The sequence below is a fragment of the Beta vulgaris genome, chromosome 9, assembly GCF_026745355.1.
Source record: "Beta vulgaris subsp. vulgaris cultivar EL10 chromosome 9, EL10.2, whole genome shotgun sequence".
Taxonomy (NCBI): domain Eukaryota; kingdom Viridiplantae; phylum Streptophyta; class Magnoliopsida; order Caryophyllales; family Amaranthaceae; genus Beta; species Beta vulgaris.
The window spans coordinates 34129105-34151708 of NC_079210.1; the positions used below are offsets into that span (position 1 = coordinate 34129105).

A 22604-nucleotide genomic window follows, 5' to 3' on the forward strand; every position below is an offset into this window, starting at 1 on the left:
ACGAGGTCATTGACACCTCCAAGACCTGGGTTGTGAAGGCCTTCGAAATGGTGGCCGAAGCAGATGACGTTCCTCGTTATGAGCGTCATCTAGACTTCCAAGAAAGTCTTCACAGGGCCATGGTGACCGGGGATGAGCCTCCGATCTTTCAGGAGTCGTCTTATGACGAATATGAGTAGGAGACGGCCAAAGAAGAGATTCAAGCTGATGATGCCGATATCCCTCCTATTGAATAGAACTCATAGCCTAGGCTCCTTGTTTTTCTATTTTTGAGGTTGTAATCCTTTTGGACAAATTGATATGTATCAGAACTTTCTTGTCCAACCTTGTTCTTGTTTGCTAAGTACCATGATGACCCGTCTAATTCTGAAGATCAATGATTTCTAAATAAACATTCCTCGTCCAATACTGTTACAATGGATGAACGAATTGCATCTGTAATTGTCTAATTTTCAAGTGCTAAAGTTATTCGTTCATGACCATAAAAGTGCTTTAATTTTATAATACTTCTAATGTTTATTGCTTACTGGACGAATCTTATTTTCATGATTTCACAACTGTTAATACTATTCGGCTGACTTTAGAGACGTCAAGAGATTTTAGCGTTAATGCTTTTTATGCTAAGTGCCAAGTTGTCCTGTGCAATTGATCATTGCTTTAGGCGAGACTATTCAGATGACAATTTGTCTTAGATTTTTTAGAGGATTGCTGCTTTTTCTTTTTCTTGGATGGATTCAACTTTAGCCGAAACCTTGAATCTTTATATCTTGGCTCTCCCCCCCCCCCCCCTTCTTGGACGAAGTATATGTTATTATGGATCCCCATTGTTCCAAGAAGGAAAACAACCATGATTATCAATGGGCCCTGAAGGACAAAAGCATTCAGGGGACCGGTGGCCCGGCCAACTTTCTTTATTGTTTTTTTGTAATAACTTGTTCCTTTACTAAGGTAGGTATTATCTGGATGGCCTTATGATTGTAAGTAAGATCCCTTTACTAAGTTTTCTTAATTCTGTCCGTCTTCTTTTAGGAGATGATGTTACTCTTTCTAGAGTTTATCAATTGAATGCCATTCGTCATGTGATAGAGCTTATAGATCTGTAACATCTTTGGCCGGTCTCCCTGTAGAAGCATTGTACGTCAAGGAAATTTTCCTTGTTTTACTTATATTGTAGACGTTTTTGTTTTTATTTACTTTGTTACATAGTTAATAAGTCTGGTCGGTTGTAAGATGGCCCTAAGTAAATAGCGTTAAATAACAAGTAAACAAACAAATATAGGGGGAAAGTAGAATTGTATTATATGATTTTTTTTCTTGGCTAATTACCAAGGTACATGTATACATATCTACTTTTTGATTGCTGTGCCGCAACACTTAGAATTTAATAAGACTTCCTTAATTAACTCAAACCTGATACTTTTTCAATGTATCTGAATTCCTAGTTCGCAGAATAGGACGGTCATCCCTGGCTTGAAGACGAAAGGTGCCACTTCGAGCTTCTTGGATGATTTGATAGAGTCCTTCCCAATTTGGTGTTAGCTTACCCTACTCTCTGGCTCTACCGACGACCTCCATCTTCCTTAGGACAAGATCCCTTAGTTTGAGTGGTCGTCTGGCGACTCTCTTGTTAAAGTCCCGAGCCATCCGAAGCTTGTACAGTTGCATTCTTAGGAATGCATTACCCGTAATCTTTGGCATGTGATCCGAGGTCGTGCGCAGGGAAGCCCAATTGGCCTCTTATGAGGATAACATGATTCATAGAGTAGGTTTCTCTATTTCAATGGGCAAGACGGCTTCAGAACCATAGACAAGCATGAACAAAGTTTCCCCAGTTGAATTCTTGGCTGTTGTTCTGATGGACCATAATACCAATTGCAATTCCTCCACCCATAGGCCTTTAGCATTGTCTAGTTTTTTTTAATGCCATTTGAGAAGATGTTGTTGAACGCTTCTACTTGCCTATTTGCCTGCGGGTGAGCAATAACCGTGAAATGAGCCTTGATTTCCAGTTCAGCCTACCAGTCTTTGAGTTTAGGAGTGTCAATTTGTGGTCCATTGTCAAAGACAATGGACTGAGGCATGTCGAATCTTGTTATGATGTTTTTCCAAATTAAGCCTTTGACATCATTAGTAGTGATTCTCCACATTGCTTCAGCTTCAACCCACTTGGTGAAGTAATCCACCGCTACTAACACAAATTTTTTCTGACCTACTACTATGGGAAAGGGTCCTAGAATGTCCATGCCCTATTTGGCAAAGGGAAGCGGGAACAAGACTAAGGTTAAATAGTTGGACGACTTCTGGTGAACATTACCGTGTTTTTGACAACTATCACATTTTTTGGCATAGGTAAGGGCTTCTTCCTTTAAGGTGGGCCAGTAATACTAACGCTTTTTCCCCCAACGCTCTTCCCCCTATATGAGAAGCGTAGACTCCTTCATGAAGCTCTTTCAATACCTCAAATCCACCTTCTCTAGTTATGCACTTGAGAAGAGGACGGTTAAATGCTTTCTTGTAAAGAGTTTCGTCCCATAGCTCGAACCACTTGTCCCTGGCCTTGACATACTACAGGATCCAAAAGTAAATGGCCTATTTTCTTGAACTCTATAATGGGTTCCATCCAAACTTGCTCCCGATTGAGGAACAATACTTGCTCTTGATTAATACTTTTCTTTGACTTCACTTCCCAAAACACCGTTCTTGTTGCATCACCTTCGGCCGAGCTATCCAACTTTGAGAGAGCATCAACTTGATTATTTTCTAATCTCGGAAGTTGGTCAAGAACAAATCGCTTCAAGGATTCGACCTCTTCTTTGATCACGTGCATATATTTTCTCATACATGCTTCTCTGCATTCAAAATCTCCATTAACTTGACTAACGACTAGTAGAGAGTCTGACTTATCCTTAATCGCGGCCGCCTTACATATTTTTATCCATGATAAAAGGGCTTCGTATTATTCTTTATTATTTGACACTTGAAATTCAAATCTGAGTATATATTCAAACTTATCTCCTTCTGGAGATTGGCAAATTATTCCTGCCCCACATCCATTGATGGTAGAAGATCCATCTACCATGAGCATCCAGTGCTTTCTTCCTTCAGCTGGATCTTTTACAGATTCTATAGCTGGCCGAGTAAGCTCAACTATAAAATCAGCACTGATGATGTTCATTGAACTGCCAGTATAAATCAACATACTTCTTACTCTCAGTTTTGTTAGCTTCATCTCCACCACCAAGAGATCATCATGAGGAGTTCTCAGTTTCCTATCTAATTCGTTGACTACCACTTTAGGGAATGGATCAGCCTCTGCTCGATTGGTTGACAAAACCTGGCCGAGTTCCTTAAGGTAGTTCTTATGCCCTCTATTTGTTGGTCCCCCGACAGCAAATCCTCCCGATATTACGTACAAGAACCACATCCTCATATGTGCTTTCGCTTTCTTTTCTCCTGTTTTGACGGTCATCTTTCTTTTGAAATTTTCTTCCCCCTTGGGGCAATTACGAATTAATTTTTCCCTTCCAAGCTAAACCCTCCAAAGCTCGTTTGAGATGCTTACACTCATTTGTTTCATGGCCGCAATCTTTTTAAAAGTGGTAATACCTGCTTTTATCCCTGTTTCTACAGGGAGTCTTCGTCTCGGCCGGGGCCTTGAGCTCATGTCTATCTTTAATCTCCATAAGAATGGGGTATTGATCCTTGCTAAATGCAATGGGCTCTGTTGGAGTTTTAGACTCTCTTCTTTTGCTCCGTCGGGACGAAGTTGTTGCAAAATTCAGGGTACAAGCCTCGACCTTATACTGATTGTTTTTCTTTGGCTGAATTGTTTCCTCAACCTTTTTAGTTCTCGGATGCTTTGCCTCTGCATAGACTTCATTGGCATGAATGAATGCTTCAGCCTCTCTGAGAGCCTCAGCTAAAGTAGTGATCTTCTTCTTTACCAGATCAAATTTAAAACTTCATGGCCTCTAGCCCCTGATGAAGGCGTTAAAAGCCACACCATCATTGAGGTCATGAATCTGTAGCGCCTCCAAGTTAAATCTATTAACAGAACTTCTCAGAGCTTCCTTCGTTCCTTGGATTACCCAAGTGCATGCTTGTTTTCTGTTTTGGCCTATTTGCCACAAAGTGACTAGTGAAAGATAACTAAGTTGTTTGAAATTATTCACTGAGTTAGGAGAGAGATTGTAGAACACTTTTTGAGCCACACCTTTTAGGGTGGCTGGGAAATTCTTGCACAACGTGGCATCATCTACTGCCTGAACATACATTTGATGCTTGTATACAGACAAGTGAGCGTCCGGATCCCTGCTTCCATCAAAGGGATCTATTGTAGAAAGCTTAACCTTTGGGAAAGGGGGTACTTCCATGATTCTGGCCGAGAATAGAGTCCGGCCAGTTAATTCAGAGAGTTCCCGACAGTCCCTCAATGGGTATGTGCTCCCTACGATATTCCTTTAGTACTAGATTAGAGGGGGTTTTTGCGAGCCCTGGTCCCCTATACACCATAGGTTGTAACACTATCTTTTTTTCATATCTTGGCTGAACAACATAGGGTACCAGACTTCTTCCCTCAGTCTTGGACGACAGCCTCAATAGACAATACCTTGGATAGGGGGTGGATCCTATGGCCGAGCGTTGCAAAGCGACCGCCTTCTTAGCTTCCAGATACTCCCGAGCATCTGTTTCCATCCTATGCCCACTTGGTGGAAGGTTATCATCCTTCACAGCTCACTAACTTCCGGTTGTTTTCCTTTAGTAAGCCTCTTAGAGAGTTCCTACTTGGTGGAAGGTTATCACTCTCCTAAGAATGCCCCTTCAGAGGGTTGAAACCAGCTGGATCCTTTACTTGAAAAGACAGCATATTACTCTTAATCTACACTTGAACGATCGCAACCATCTTAATCCGAAAATCGTTCAAGACGTTTTCCAGATGGACAACTGTCACAGGACGTTCAAGATTCTCCTTAATGACAAGCTCTCGACTTCATCCAGAAAGATTGACAATAGCCGGAGGCTATCCACTACAAGAATGAATGGCTATTGCAACCAACCTTAACGATCTTACGGAAATCTGGTCGTAAAAAGTAACCAATTACGACGAGATTTGCAACCCGTCGTAGATATTAAGGTTATTTTGTGACGGGTCTTAAATTTGGTTGTAAACTTCAAAACCTGGTCGTAAAAAGAGTGAAAATTATGCGAAAAAACTTGAGCGGGAGCTTTCCCGGTTTCTTAATTCTTTAGCGTCCATATAATTACTAATTACAACGGGACCAACTGTTGCAAAAGACCTATTAAATTTAAGAAAAATATCATTAATTGTTAATCCCCAAAAATTTAAAAAACCTTCACTTCAAAAAACAAAAACAACCTACGCTACTGTACGTATTACTCGCTGTTCCATTGCGGTTCTTCACTGCGCAACTCCGATCCTCTGTTCATCCGAATTGTCGAATTTCAGGGTAAGTTTCTCCATCTTTCATGCTATAAAGCTAATATCAGATGTTCCTTTTTATTTTTGTTCGCCTAAATTTGACGGTCTCATGTTTTTGGTCGCCTGATTTTCATAGTTTCAGGGGCGAATTCTCGAATTTCTGGGCGAATTCCTCCATTGGCGCCCTAATTTGCGAATTTCTGGGCGAATTTCAAGGCGAATTATCGAATTTCTGGGCGAATTCCTCCTTTGGGAGATGCTTTTGTTCGCCTAATTTTCATAGCTTCAGGGGAATTAGGTATTATTCTTCCAGTTTCAAGGCATAATTTTGATTTAAATATTTTCATAATCTTAAACCATAATTGTCGAATTTGGCTGGTATTCTATTCGTTGGTTTGATTTTATTAGAATATCTACTTATAATATTATACTATGATAATATCTAATTACGGCTGTAATTATCTAATAATATTATCCCAAACTTTGCCTTCTGTGCAAACTTTACGCATCTTCCAGCTTGTCTATGATAATATCTAATTATAATATTATCCCAAAATTGCAAATTTGAAACCCAAATCAAACAAAACGATAAGAAGATTTCTGAATTGTGATTTGCTTGTTGTCCAGTATATGTGTTTCTCTTTGTGAATACGATATATGATAAAAAGATTTCTGAATTGTGATTTGCTTGTTGTCCAGTATTGGCAGTATATGTGTTTCTCTTTGTGAATAAGATATATGATGTTTGGTGTAGTCTCTGATTCTGTTTGGAAAGTGGTTCTATGCAGTGGAATTGAGTGAGCTATGCAGCGGTAATTTTGGTGAATGATGAATTAGAATGATGCATGTTTTCTTTAGATTTTTTATATATATTAAAGTGCTTCTCTTGTAAAGAGAGTTGTTAAGATTCATGGTTAAGGAGAAGAAGAACATAGAGCGTGATTTTTAATGGTTGGGGAAGGGTTTTATGATGTTAGAATAATTAACTTAAGTATCGGTTAGTAATTTACCTTTAATTGGATGGTTAGCTAAGTTTTAAGTGGACTAGGATCACTATGTATAAGTTTATATAAGTACATTCTTGGGGTTTCTAGGCTCTAACTGACATGTTATTCGAGGTTATTATTTGCTAACACTTGGATTTGGATTTGGATTTTTGTGTTTTATTATTTTAGAATGAGATAGTTGACGTTGAGAAAGAGAATCCATCTCTATCACACTTTGAAGTTGTCGAAAAATGCTTTGGGGAACAAGATCGTGGTACCGTTGTCTGCTTTGGTTTTGGTGTAACACCTAAAGATGTAAGAGGGTCTTTACCTAGTAGAGCTGAGCTTATGGCACGTATCCAAGAGAAGGAACGAGAAAATGTTGATCTTAACAAAAAAATAGATGAAATAAAGGAGGACTACGGCAAAAAGATGAATGATATGGCCTCACAATTAAGCATGTTAATGGAAGCTCATATTCAACGAACTAGTGGTCGGGACCAAGCTATGCATAACGTTTCAGGTTACTACACTTTCTAAGCTTTAAATTAAATGATTCTGATTTGCTTCTGATCATATCGCCCTTCCTTCGTCTTGTGTGGTATTCAACTTTTTGTTATTTAGCTTTTCTAAAAATTTCTTTCTCCAAATGCAATATGAGCATATCACGGTTATATACTAGGCACAACTCATATTGCAACATGAAATTAAATTGATGAGACAAATTAAACAAGCTAGATATGAATAACTACTACTACCAGAAAGTTAAAACTTAACATTCAGTATCTTCTGTTGATTTTCAGTACAATATTTGAAGGTTAAGCTGAAAAAACTGCATTTTTAGTACCTTGAGATAGTGAACATCACTTCCACATATACCAACAGCCTTCATTCTAATTCTTACATCATGGGGTCCTTCAGAAAATCACACCAACATATTCAGATCATTACATATTTAACATATACCAACAACCTTCATTCTAATTCTTAGTCTTGTTTGGCTGGTTTAATTGAGTACTCAAGCTGTTAAGTAGATTATGCTTCTGATCATCACTCGAAATTGAGTGTAGTTGGCATATGAGGAATTAGAATATGGTGTAGATAATAAAAAATGCTTTAATTGACTTTTTATTTGGTCATTTTTTCTTACTTCTTAATCCTTAATATTTTGTTGTGCAATGGATTTTGACACCAGGGTGATTGACTTTTGGTATTTGTATTAAGTTTGGATGTGTTCCTATGGAAATTGCAATTCATTTTTTTATCTCAGATATAGTAAATGTAATTTGTCATCTCATGACCCATTTGATTTTGTGGATTAATTAGCTGACAATCTGTATATGGACTAATTTTTTTTCTCATTGTTAGTTATTGACTTTTGGTATGTGGATTAGCTGACACCAGGGTAATTGAGTTTTGGTATTTGTATTAAGTACCTTGATTCTTGTTTTTTGTAAAGTGGCTCTTCCTTTAAATATATGGACTATTTTTTTTTTCTCATTGTTAGTTATACTTCTACTTTATCTGTTGTGTGTTAAAAATTTATACATTGTAATTTATAATTTGTTACCTTTTATTTTAGGGGCTTAGTAGCGAGGCGACTCGTGATTGGGCAAAACTAATAGTAGCAATGACACGTGGAGGAGATCCTTACGTGAAGCTTGAGTTGGAATGATATGGACTAACATTGCGGGTTATGACATTTTCTACAATGTGGAAGAACTATAATAGTTAAGGTTTTTTTAGCTTGTGAAACTTTTGATATAGTCTCTAGATTTTTTTATCGTATTGAACCGTTAGCTCAAATTGCAGATACTTTTGTTATTGGTACTTGTGTTTGCACATCTATGTACTTATGAATTATGTTTTATCACGATATTCGGAGTGAGTGGTATATGGTTTACAGGTAAATATAATGAATGCAAAGCAAGAATGGTCACAAAATGTAACAATTTGGTCCGGCAAAAACGAAACAAATACGTTCGTAAAAAGGTGCTATAAAAATCATATAATAAAAGAACATCGACAAGAATTATGGTCGTAAAATGTGTTGTAAGAAATGCATGAAAAAGAATTGCGACAAGAAATATTGTCGTTAGTGGTGTAATGAAATAATTCCAAGAGTATAATTGCGACTGGAAATTAGTCGTAATTAGGCCAACAATGACTTCCAAGAAAGTGATTTACGACGAGAAAATCTCGTCGTAAAAAGAATTATTCGAATTTCCAAAAACTCAATTGCGACAAGTAATCTCGTCGTAGATACAAACTTTTTGCGACGAGTTTTTTACCTCGTCGTAATATATCAATGACGACGGCTCACTCAAACTGGTCGTAATGTTTTTTGCGACGGAGCCTTTTGCGACCGCGGACGACGGTACGGAAATCTCGTCGTAAAAGGCTTTTGCGACGAGAAACTGCTCATTAGCAACAGGATTTCCCGTCGTTGATGAGGGTTATTCTTGTAGTGATCGTTTCCTCGCGGTGGCCTTTTGTCATCCACCGTATCATGTACTTGAACTTCCAAGCTTCTATTTCTAGCCACATTGGATGAGTGACAATCAGTCCTTGTTGCGTCTCCTCACATACGACACCAAATGTTATATAGTATTGAACTCGTAAATATACTGCTATTCCACAACAGTTTCCTCAAACCGAGACTTCTGCAACAATGCCTTGATCAAAAATCCCGAACCTAAGCTTCGTTCTCAGACCAGAAAAAAGGGACCTACCCTGGATATTTGGGTGGTGGTTCTCTCTCCGAAGCTTAAGTCAGGTATCAGGAGTAATAAGGGAAATTTTAGAGAGAGAAAGTAGAGGAAGAGAGAGAATAATGACAGGATAACAGTAAACTGCTCTGAAAAACGTACCTTTCTCCTGATTTCAAGGACTATTTTATAGTGTTTAGAATGATTGTTGTACCATGAGCTCAGCTTAATTTAAGAGCACTTGGTTGGCTAAACAATAGAAAAATGACACGTGGCAGGCAATGATTGGAAGGCACACATCATCCAATCATTTACAGGTGTCCTTTTGAGGCTTTGGGCTTAAGTACGTGCTAGGCCAAAAAGATGGGTTGGTACTTTCCCTGATTAAGGATTTGTACTTATGCTATCTCCCTTTGGCCCTGTACTTTCAGCAGCATGCCAGAGACACGTGGTCGTACTAGATAAAGTAACGTGTTCCACTGAGAACCGTTGATTTTTTAGGCTGTAACAATAGCTCTCAAAACTTAGCTTGCAAAAAGAGGAATGAATATCGATAAAATATGCCCAATGTGTAGGGATGAGGAAGAAACTATAGCTCACCCCTTTAACATCATGTTTGAACCACATAAAATCATTTACCTAAAATATAGCCTTTAAAACCTCAACAGATTCCTTTTAAGCGTTCTACAATATTTGACACGCCTAGTTCCTTTAACTGCTACTTCGTTCCTTAAACTTAGATTAATTGACCAGCACATCTGTAATAACCCTGTTTTTAAGAGCCTTTATTTAAAAGATAAATATATTTATTAAGTTAATTATGCTTCGAAAATTCTTATGTTATTTGAGTTGTGAAGTATTATCTTTATTTGTCTTGTTGTAATATATTTATTTATTTAATTATATGAGATTATTATTATTATTATTTTATATTTTGGGCTTGTGCAATTAGTTAAGCGGTATTTAGCCCAAATATGAAACCAAAGTCGGTTCCCTATTATACCTTATGTCGGTTTCATGAACAAAACCAAAACCTACAATCTATTTTCCCCGTTATCTCGTGACTTTCTCATCATCATCAAAAACTCAAAACTAAACCCATTTCCTGTTCTTTTGCTCAACGAACCGAAACCCCCAACCCCCAGCCATTTTCTATCTCTCTCTCTTTTTTGCCTGTTGTGCTTCCCTCGCCGGCCAAAGTTTTCCTTTCCCTCTGTTCACGCTGCCGCTGTGCCGGTGCCGTTGTTGTTGCCTTGTTTTTCTCTCTCATCATGAAATTTGACCAGCTTCTTCTCTCTTCTTGCGCGGGTGCTGGTGGTTACATGCCGATGGTGTTGTCGCCTGGACCTATCCTTCGTCGCTGTCAGTTCTTGCTCGCCGGAGCCGCGACACAGCTGTGCTAACCTTCCTTTTTCCTCTACTCCCGTAGTTGCTTTGCCAGTGCTACTGTACACCGCTGTTTCTCGTGTGCAGTTTGTCGTTGCGGGTGCGGCTGGTGGTTTTCTCTCTGCCACCACCGTTCTCCTTTCCTTCCACTCTTGTTCGTAGCCCGTGGTGTTGCGCACCCCTACTGTCGGTACTTGAAGTCTCGTCGTAAGCTCGCTCCCCTACCGTGCGTGTTATCCCCTGCTCCAAGTGAGCAGAGGTAAATCACCTCATTTCAGTATTTGATTTCTTATTAGAGTTTACAAATACGAAGCCCAAGTTGATGTTGTTATTGTTGTTGTTGCTATTGTTTGTTGCTGTTGTTGTTGTATCGTTCTTATTGGGGTTGTTATTGGTGGTTTTAATGTGCCACTTTTGTTGGATGCTGTGTTTGTTGTATAATATGAGCACTATAAGAGGGGGAAGAATTATAGTGAGAGAATAAGCTATACGTTTTGCGGAATTAAAAGCTAACTTGGGAACACATAATGGAAACACAAGAGATTTTAGCGAGGAAAAACAAGGGATTTTAACTCAAACTTTACACTATAATAGGCCAAATAAAATAACTCTGTTTACAATCCTATTACTGTTTCCCTCGAGCCACAACTTAAGTTTACTAAACTCAAGTTCCCAACGACAATTCCCACAACTGTCGTTTCTCTCAAACTTCACTCGAAGTTAATTTCTCTTTCTCTTTCTCTTTCTCTTGCTTCATTCAAAGCTTCTCACACTTACAAGAGTTCACTCAAACCCTTTACCCAAAAATACAAGTTTTAAGACAATGGAAGAATAATAACTCAAATGAAGTCAGTATGAATTCTCTTTAGGAACGACACTGACTCTTTAGACAACTAAGAATATTTAGCTAAGTCAGGCACCCGTTGTTCTAAGGTTTAGGCGCCTATTTATAGACAAATTTAGGCAAGACATAAGCTTATGCACTACTTAATCCATTATCCCATGATGTCCATGACTCTAATTAATTAATTAGTTTATATTAAATATTCCTTGGGAAGTAATTAATCCACTTCCTCCAGTACTAAACTTAAAACTAAGAACCAGTAAGTATTACGTGGTTATAGATATTTGGGGAATAATTAAACTATTTTAATTAAGACTTGGGAAATAATTAACTAAGCCCACTAACCACTAACTACAAACGTGTAGCAGTAGTGTTTAGGCGTGATAACTGATTTCTTGGGCAGTAAATAAAATATTTACTTTAAATAGTTTTTAGGAAAATATCTTTAAAAATAAGTTGAATAAAAACGAAAATCATTTTTATATTTAAAAAGAAAATCTTTTAAAAACCGAAAATTATATTTAATTTTGAAAACAAAATATTTTAGTTTAATTAAAATATAAAAGACAAGATAAGACACAGTTTGATATTTATCCTAATTAAATCAGAAAATCAATTTAAATCTTTTCCTAACAAACTAATAACAAACTCCCTAAAATAGTGGATCTAGTCAAAACTAACATAATACTTCTAACTAACCTGTTGGGCGCACAAGTAATTTTAGGCGCAACACTTAGAAGTTATTTAGGTGTTCCTAAGGCAGTTTATAAGTCTGTTTTTTAGCCTTGTTCCTAGCTGTGCCAGTGTCTGTTCCTTTCATGGGAACAGAACCAAGTTCCGTTTGAGAGTTCACTACAAACTAAATTGAGCTTTCACTCAACCTTAACAAGAAGATATTAAATACACCCTAATGTATTCTAATCTTCACTCCAAGCTTGATACTTCAGCATTCGAACATCTTCACTTCGATCTTTGATTAATTCTCCATTTTAATCTTCAATCAAGAATTCTCTTTGCTCGAGAATGAATTACCTAGTGTTGAACCCTAATTTTGATGATGACAAAGGAACAAAGATGCAAACTAAGTAGTGGACTAATGAGTTATTTAAGTGTATGATTTTTAAGGTATCATTGAAAGGAACAAAGAGAATACTAAGTCAAGGAAGAAATCAAGTGAGGATTTTGAAGACTAAGTGAAGATGTTTCTCTAATTAATACTGGAGCAGCATTGGAGCAAGAAGAATAAAGTAAGGCGTTTTTATTTTCTAGTTCCATTGTAAAGGAACGAGTAATATTGTTATGGAACATTGGCAGTTTAATTTGAGAATGATAGTATGTTCCTTTGTAAGGAACAGACGAATTGGCACTAAACAAATCAGTTAAAGGAACTTATAAATAAAAGGAACAAGACTTAGGCTCGAAGCATTATAACGGTTCACTAATGGAAGTTGAGTAAATCATGCCTAAAAAGTAGGTAATCGTTTTAATCTAAGAGAAAATCCGTTTTTATGGAAAATCTTTTTAAGGAAAAGATTTTGTTTTTCGAAAAAGATAAGAAAAATATTATTCGGTTTTTAAAGGATTTTATTTAAAAGATAATATTTTCTTAAGGATTTAATTTCAGTTTTAATATTAAATCTGTTTTAAATTAAAACTGATTTTCGGATAATGCTCAAATAATTCCTATATTCTAGGAGCAATAACTAAAACATGTCCACGTCTAAGTAGTGATCATGGGATCATGGGATGTGTTAAGGAATGTGTTCCTTAAAGGAAGGAACATCATGGGATAATGGTTTTTCACAAATACACATTTTAATTCCCACGTTCTATATTACTGTCACTATAATATTGAAGTCTAAGTAAGTTCCAAATTGGGTCTGACTAAGTGATTTAGTGAGTTTAACTAATTAAGTGACAGTGCTTTCATTATCTCATAATAGCCATTTGTTCTTTGCTTACTTACTCTAATTCCACTAAGCTTATTTCGATCAATTGTATTTTGCTTTTTGGGGTAAGGAGACTTTGAGTGAAGTTCTGTAAGAGAGAAGCTTTGAGTAAAGCTAGTAAGAGTGAGAAAACTTCGAGTGAAGTTGAGAGGAACTGCTGTTAAGGGAACAGTGGCTCAGGAACTTGAGTTTAGGAACTCAAGGTGTGGCTCGAGAATATAATTAGGTTGTAACAAAGTTGTTTGGCCTAATTAGTGAAAGAGTTAAGTTTAAAATCCCTAGTGGTCGAGGTTGTTTCTTCTTGTTGGGCCCAAGAAGTTTTTCCTCGTAAAAATCCCTTTGTGTTCCTCTAGCTTGTTTATTTGTTTAAGTTTAAATTTCCGCAAAAAGTTTCGTTTATTTCTACACATACAATTCACCCCCCCCCCTCTTGTAGTGTTCCTAAGGAAATAACAATTGGTATCAGAGCTAGAACTCACGAGAGATAGGAAACCCTATTGAGAAAAAGATCCAAGGAACAATGAATACCGCCGAGAAACTTGAGGAAGGTTACTCTACGCAAAGGCCTCCCATGTTCAATGGGAAGTTCTACAACTACTGGAAGAACCACATGGAGATATTTATTAAAGCTGAAACTACCAGGTATGGAGAGTCATTGAAGTTGGTGATTTCGAGGTCACAACTACAAATGACAAAAATGAGGTAACTCTAAAACCCCTCTCTGAATATGACAAAGCTGATTTTAAAAAAATAGAAGTGAATGCCATGGCTATTATATTGTTGCATTGTGGACTTGGACCCCATGAACATAATAGGATCATGGGATGCAAATCTGCAAAGCAAATATGGGATTTACTAGAAGTAACCCATGAAGGAACTAATGAAGTCAAAAGATCTAAAATTGATTTACTAATGAATCAATATGAACTGTTCTCCATGAAGACTAAGGAAAGCATTCGAGATATGCTTACTCGTTTTACTAACATTATTAATGAGTTAGCTTCTCTTGGAAAGTTTATTTTATCTGAGGAATAGGTTCGAAAGGTTTTTAGGAGTCTTCCTAAGGACATATGGATGGCTAAAGTCACTACTTTATAAGAAACAAAAGACTTCACTAAGTTCAACTTAGAACAACTGGCTGGGTCACTTATGACTCATGAGCTTCACCTTGATTCTGAATATGGTGAAAGCTCCAAATCAAAATCCATTGCTCTCAAAGCAGATGATGAAGATGACTCCGACTCAGAAGAAGAAGAAGCAGCTCTCATGGTTCGAAAATTTTGAAAGATGTATAGGAACATGAAGAACGGTAACTTCAAAGGTAAAACTAAGAAATTTTCGAACAAAGCTGCTTGTCATAAATGTGGTAGTACAGATCACTTCATCAAGGAATATCCACTTTGGGAAAATGATAAAACCAAAGAAAGGAACAAAGAACGCTTTTCTGAAAGGAACAAATAATCCAAGGCACCTTTCTGTAAGGCAAACGTTCGAAAAGCAATGATAGCTGTTTGGGGAGATTCAGAGACGAAAGAAGAAGAGGAACAACAAACTGAAGAGACAGCAAACCTTTGTCTCATGGCAAATATTGATGAAAAGGAAGATGAAGAAAAGGTTGAGGTAAGTCAACATGGTCTTGAGTTAGACTTAGTTTGTCCCTGTTCTAAGCTCCTTTGATATAAGATCAACCCCTTTGAAAGGATACAGATCTGAGATTGAAAATTTGAATAAAGAAAAAATTACTTTAAAGGAACATATCTACAATCTTAAAAAGGAACTGGTTGTCGCAAGGAGTAGAGGCAAAACGATGGTTGTTCCTAAGTGGATTGAGAAACCCCAGACCAAAAGAAAAGAAGGTCTTGGTTTTGAAAACTATAAGAAAAGGAACAAGACCAAGAAATATGTAGATATACCTAGCGATAAATTCTGTATGTATTGTGGAAAGGTAGGTCCTTACATAAATCAATGTCAACTAAACACTGAGATGATTGGCAAGAATGTGAAGATCAGTAACAAAAAATGGATTGTCTAATCAATTCGTACTCAAGAACAGGATCCCGCGAAAGAAGGGGTTCCTACAACTAACAACTAGTTGATTTTTGCAGGTTGGAGTGAGGGGGAACAACACATGGTATCTTGATAGTGGTTGTTCCAAGCACATGACAGGAGACAAAACTAAGTTTCTCTCACTCACAACTTATGAAGGTGGAAGTGTAACATTTGGTGACAATAAGAAAGGTAACATAGTTGCCATGGGCAAGGTTGGTAAGTCACTATTACACTCCATTGAGAATGTATATCTAGTTGAAGGTCTGAAACGTAATCTGTTGAGTATTTCCCAATTTTGTGACAAGGGAAATATTGTAAAATTTAATAATGAAAAATTCTTGATCATTAACATTAAAACTAAGAAGGTTATCTTGGAAGGAACAAGGAAAGGGAACACATATATTGTGGATCTTGATCTTGTTCCTAAAATCAACTTAACGTGTCTTAGTGTTATTGAAGATGATTCACTTCTTTGGCACAAGCGTATAGGACATGCTAGCTTTTCATTACTTGATAAACTTAGATCAAAAGATCTTGTTTTGGGATTACCATCCATAAAATTTCATATTGATCAAGTTTGTGATGCATGTGCACGAGGCAATCAAGTTAGATCCTCTTTCAAGTCTAAAATAATAGTAAGTACCACTAAACCATTGGAATTAAGTCATATGGACTTATGTGGACCTATGAGAATTCAAAGCAGAAGTGGAAAGAGGTGTGTTTTAGTTATTGTCGATGACTACTCTAGGTATACTTGGGTTATTTTTCTCTCTAGTAAAGATGAGACTTATTATGAGTTCCTTGTCTTTGCTAAAAGAGTTCAACATTTGAGTGGTCATAAAATAATGCATATTAGATTTGATCATGGCAAAGAATTTGAAAATTATAAATTTGATGACTTAAGCAGAGATAATGGCCTAGATCATAATTTTTCTGCCCCTAGGACACCACAACAAAATGGTGTCGTAGAAAGGAAAAATAGAACTTTGGAGGAAATGTCTAGAACCATGTTAATTGCTAGTGAGCTTCCAAGGAACTTTTGGGCTGAAGCTGTTAATACTGCCTGTCACATAATTAACTGTGCCATGATGAGACCTATCATTAACAAAACTCCTTATGAACTTTACTTTGGAAAGAAACTCAATATCACTTATTTTAGAACTTTTGGTTGTAAATGTTTTGTGCATAATAATGGAAAAGATAATCTTGGGAAATTTGATGCAAGGAGTGATGAAGCAATATTCTTAGGATACTCATCACATAGTAAAGCTTACAGAGTATATAACAAAAGAACTATGTGTGTCGAAGAGAGTATTCATGTAATTTTTGATGAATCTGACAAATACAATCCAAGCATACAGGTTGAAGACTATGAAATTGGGTTGGTACGACCTAATGAGAAAAATGCAGATTCAAATGAAGAAGAAGAAGTAAAAGAGGAAAGGAACGAAGAAGATGGAAACAATCACAACAATGATGTTCCTATTCCTCAAGAAGAAGAAATTGTTCATGTTCCTCAAGATGAAGGAACAGAGTCTACTATGACTAACAGAGGAACAACTGATCACAGTTCCTCATCTACTCAAGGAACTCACGAGGAACAACATGTTCCTATAAGAGAGTTTCAACCTAAACCTTGGAGACAACAAAAGTCACATCCAATGGAACTCATAATCAGTGACATATCAAAAGGTACGCAAACTAGATCTCAGTTAAGGAATTTTTGTGCATTTCATGCGTTCCTATCAATGATGGAACCAAGAAATCATGAAGAAGCCCTAACTGACTCTGATTGGATTACTGCCATGCAAGCTGAATTAAATGAGTTTGAAAGAAACAAGGTATGGCATCTAGTTCCCTCTTCTAAACAACAAAAAGTAATTGGCTTAAAATGGGTGTTTAGAAATAAACTAGATGAATAAGGAACCATTGTCAGGAATAAAGCTAGACTTGTGGTAAAAGATTACAATCAACAAGAAGGAATAGACTATGAAGAAACCTTTGGTCATGTAACTAGATTAGAAGTCATTAGACACTAGTAGAAAAAACCTCAAATGCTCCGGTTTTTTAGGCCACAAATGCGCCGTATTTGACGCGTAGCAAACGTCGCCCGAGCATTTAAGACTTTTACAAATGCTCCGGTCGTAACCGGAGCATTTATGTTATAAATGCTCCGGTTTTTAAGATAAAACCGGAGCATTTGAGCCCCTAGAAATAAAATTAAAAAAAAAATTTGGCTTTTTTAATCCTAAATTGATGGACAATCATTTACATGTAGATAAAAGTTTCATTTGTAATATTTTTGTTCATAAATACAAGATTTAGTACAAATAAATAACAATTAACATTAAGCTAAACTAATATATCCATATGAACATATTCCTTAAATGTTATAGAACATCAGATTTTCTGGAATCCCATGCACCAAAACTTAATTTACGCCCTACCATTGGCTCTTCAAATGACCCCTCCTCTCCAAACCATTTTTTAGACGAATATCTGAGAGGTCGATGACCAGCAAAGATCAACCAAGGTTGCTTGTGTCTATTTGCTGATGCAAGACATTTTTCAAGGAACTTGTATTGCTCACTACCTGCCCTCCAGTCATGCTCTGTATCTGCTATACAGAAATGGAACATTCCATAATCTGTTGAGTACCTGAACATTAAAATCTTGTGAATTTTCTCAAGTTTAAATTTGTTATTAATTATGAAGGCGTAGAAGGAACACTCAAATCATAAATAAGTTTTACTTGATAACTTTATGAGGCAAAGTACTTGTACCATAGAAGAATGGAGGTAAAAATTGTGAGGCATGACATTCGCTCTAAGTAGACCCATCAAAGCAAAAGCAGTACTATCACCCCTTAACTACGATAACGAACTATTTGCAGTATCATTTAGAATCCTCACTTGAATACCTTCGCTGGAGAAATAGCTGGCGAGATTAGCCACAGGAGACACATAAAATTTCCTATAATTGCATAAGACTCAACCTACCAAGCAAAAACTATCTCAAGAAAAAATTTTGAGAACTTCCATTGGTTTCTCACTTTCCAGATTTTGCTGTATGTGACTATGAGAGTGCCAATTCATGTGTAAAGCCCCCCATTTAATACCTGATTCAATGTTGGGTTGTATCAGCACCATTATGCTCTCTAAAGAGTTGGGTCTGAGTAGCATAGGTCGTGATGTAGAATTCATTCTATTGATTTAATGACTAAAAGTGCAAGGTTTGTCGATATGTGCTTTAAGGGGGTGGGAGGGTGGGAGCTTTCATTCATAATTGAGGTCCTGCAATGCCATCGCTTCTGTTTGGAGTTGCAGTTATTGTTCTATGGCATTTCTATATCTCATGTTTCCAATTTCCGCCTGTCATAAGAAAGAACTGTAAACAGTATCAAACTTTACAGGTCACCCAAGAAATATCAAGTTACTCTTTGAGTGGGCAAGCTTTTAGCCTGCATTCATGTGAACTTTTGAGGAATACAATCTCAAAGAATAATTTGTATACCTCCAAGCAATTCTATCAGCCCAATTGTCACAAACAAGAAGGCTATGGACTTTTAGTATACAGAGTAAAGAAGTTGACTTAAAGGCCTTATGACCAGCAACAAGTAGGCAAAATGCATACAACAGAGACAAACTGGGATACTATACGGGTACCTGATCAACTTCTAATGCTACCCTGTAAGCAGCATCTTATTCTTCCCTCAAACGCATGTTGGTTCTCCTCTCCTCTGCTTCAAGCCTGGCTGAGACCAGTACAGGTGCAGTTTCTTCCAGAACTCTCTATAATGTAGAAAGCATCTCTTCAGAAGATTTTGGACCCTCAATCTGTAGCAAACAATCAATTAGTGAGACAGTTTATAAAAGGCAGATAACTACGTGAAGTTCACTAGAAAATAACAAAACAGCAGAAGTATACTAATATCAACTAAGAATGCTGACGAAAGAAAAGCAGTCACAGAAGTTACCCAATCCCCTAGACCTCAATTAGTACAAGGTTAGAAAGAAGAGATAATGAAATTTGATAGGGCATTGCAATTGAAAGACTTACAGCAAAAGCAGCTGCTTCCTTTCTGCCTCCATATGACGTAACATTCCTGCAAATATCCATAACCTGCTTGTAAAAGGTATAATATTATGATTCATGATTATTAAAAAAATATCAAAGATGTTGAAGAATGATTGACAACGAGAACATTAAAATATAGATGATTACCAATCTCCCAGGAAGAAGGTAGTAAAGAACTCTCTCCGGCCTCGTAATCTCGGACATCATCTTCTTCTCAAGTAGCGCTAAATCAAGTCTTAGCTTATGGTATGATGCAAATCAAGTCTTAGCTAAATCAAGTAGCACTAAATAGCCTCGTAATTTGTGAACCATCAATACTACGAACAGTAATGAAGCTAATTAAGGATAAGAATGTCATATCTATTTGTTCTGCAAATAACAGTATTTGGTGTTAACTGTTAACCAAACCCAGCCAGAATGCAACGAAATTGATAAACAAAGACAAACAAAATCAGACAATAGGAAGGAAATTGGGTGATTACATGGAACTCTAAGCCAATAGAAAAGGGAAGACGTTCTTTTAATTGTTTTGATTCACTTCAATCTAACTGAGTGTCACTTCAGCGAACTCAAAATTCCAGTATTGCAGTCTAGGGTGCCCACCATCGGGTTACTAATTAACAAGGCCAGAGCCCTTTCTAAAGTAAACCATAAACCCCTTTCATTCCGAAACAACTCCAGTTTCTTTTCATTTCACCAGATAAGATCATCAATTCCCAACTAATAGACTTTCTCAGCAGACACCAAATCAACAACAATTCAGCTTAAAGCAGGCCACATTTATGCATTAAAATAACATAAACAAAACATAACTTTCCATCATGAATATAAAAAACCCAAAAAAATTCATAAATTATGGAAAAAAATCAGAACTCATCAACCATACAATTAAACTAATGAGAAAAAAAACACCCAAATGTAAAATTTAGAAGAATTTACTTACCAAATGAAAAACCAGAGAACTCATAAGGGCTTTATTGCATATAACAATAGAAACAGAAGAAACAACTGAGAGACTCAAAGCCCCGATTGTTCCAAGCTTCTTCTGAATTCTTAGTTCCTTCCATCACTCGAATACCCTCGTTAATCAGTTGCAAATCAAGTAAAATTGTAGAAATGTTGCAATTTGCAAGTAATCTGACGAAATTCAAAACTAAAGGAAATCAAAATTTGTAATTTAAAAGCAGAAGTACGTGAAATTAGTGCAAATGCATGACATGTATCAGTTACACAAACACTAAATATTCTAATTTTTAGTGTTTGGATTTCCATGGAAATTTCTATTATTAATACAAGATATACTAAAATAATTTGCGAATACAATTTAAAAATAAAGTACATCCTAACGGACTTGTGGCTACTCCCAGCTTCAATAGTGCATGCAGTAGCATAGGAAACAATGAGATGCTGTATAACAATTTGAAGCTCATTAGTTTCTCCTTAGTTTGGTGAGTGAAAAGATGTATAACACTGCAAAATTAAATCACGCAAAACAGCTCTTAAAAAGTCCAAGATCTACAGCTTAAGTCCTAACTCCATTGATTTGACGATTAGCTTGAGTCGAGTTTGCTTTTTTGAAGATTGTTAGTTCAAAGATAAGACTTAAAAAACAATAAATACACAAATTATTCTACAAAATACCTTAAGCTGCTTAGCCACATCCCTAGCAGATGATCAAGAAACCTCGATCCATGTCTTTGAAAACAGAGCAAATGCTGAAAGCATGAAAATTATATAAAACAGAGCATGGAAAGGATGTGCTGCCATTTCTGCCAAGCGGCATTTCCAGAACATATGCATATGATCAACTTTAATCAAGCTAATGGCGAAATAGAAACTACTTTAGCTAAACTGAAAAATGTACACACCTGACTGGGGCATTAACATAATAAGCAAGAACACCAGCTGGAATTGATTGATTGCCATATTCAGACTCCTTCCACTTTCCCAACAAATTCATAAAGAATTTTTCGTTGTATTTCCTGTATAGCAACTGCATATAACCCCATACATCAGAAAATCCTACAGCTATATTTATAAAATAAACAGTGACAAAAAATACAATTGCCAAATTTAGTACTTGTGAGATGAAGTACAGGTTGGCGACAAGAGCAGATTGAAGAATGATGGGCATGTTGGAGGTGTAAAACAACTTGATGGGGGTATGAGCCATGTTGGCCACGGGAATTCTTTGTCCGTACAAGCAATACAACACGGGATCTCCTGGTGAAATTCATTTCCAACAGCGAGATTTGAGCTTCTCCAAACATTAAAGACATATCTAAACCAAAGCACACAACAAAGAATACAAAAGCCGGTTAAGAGAACTTACAAAAGTGCGCGGTCCTCACGGACATTGTTGTCAACCTCAATGATCTTTGACCCAGCCAAGAGCTACATTACCAACCCAGACGTCACAATAGAGGTGATACCGAGCTCCATGACAGTTCCACGGCTGGAAGCGAGGATAACACGCATCCAATAGAATGGATCAGCACCCGTCGTGGAGTGAATTCCATAAAGTGGAAGCTTACTGCACACTAGAAATATAAACAACGAAATAACAGTGTAGATGACATTTTCTCTGAATGGAACCTTCCTGTCTGCACTTTGCACCTCAGGAAGGAACGACAAAAATGGTCTGAGCAAATGCAATACTCTAAATCCTCCTCCCATTCTGAAACTACTCAGGCTATTCACAATTCTTATAACCTGTCAAAACACATACCATATATAAGTCACCATCAATACCTTAACCCGAAACCGAATGCAACCATTACTACTACTACTAGGGCTGGTTAACAGGCCGGAATCAATCGAGTTTGTGTTCAGGTCAATAATTTAAAGAGACTAAATAATATCTTCACAAGAGTTCATACAATGCTTTATTACGATCTAATAATAGTAATTACACCAATCAATATAGCAATTGATGCAAAAATAAGCAAACCGATCCACGAAATCAAACACATCGGTATAAAAATTCAATCCAACAAAATCAACAGCATACCAAAACCTAAAACACGCAAATCAACAGCTCCAAATCCCTAACTTTTTTTTTTCATATTACTCATGCACGCATCGTGTTTATCAAATCTCAAATCAAAAATAAAACATGATCTTTGAACTAACTATCTACAAACATAACGCTTGCAATTGAACAAC

General features: G+C 36.8%; 1 protein-coding gene across 1 annotated transcript; it reads right to left on the reverse strand.

Moving 5' to 3' along the window:
• Window positions 1-21113: 21113 nt before the first annotated feature.
• On the reverse strand, window positions 21114-22115 carry LOC125493611 (uncharacterized). The gene is made up of 3 exons (XM_048637081.1): window positions 21843-22115; window positions 21308-21432; window positions 21114-21258 (listed from the first exon to the last, which is right to left on the reverse strand). The coding sequence occupies exons 1-3, from the start codon at window positions 22113-22115 to the stop codon at window positions 21114-21116; spliced, it is 543 nt and encodes a 180-aa protein (XP_048493038.1).
• Between the last annotated feature and the right edge of the window lie 489 nt (window positions 22116-22604).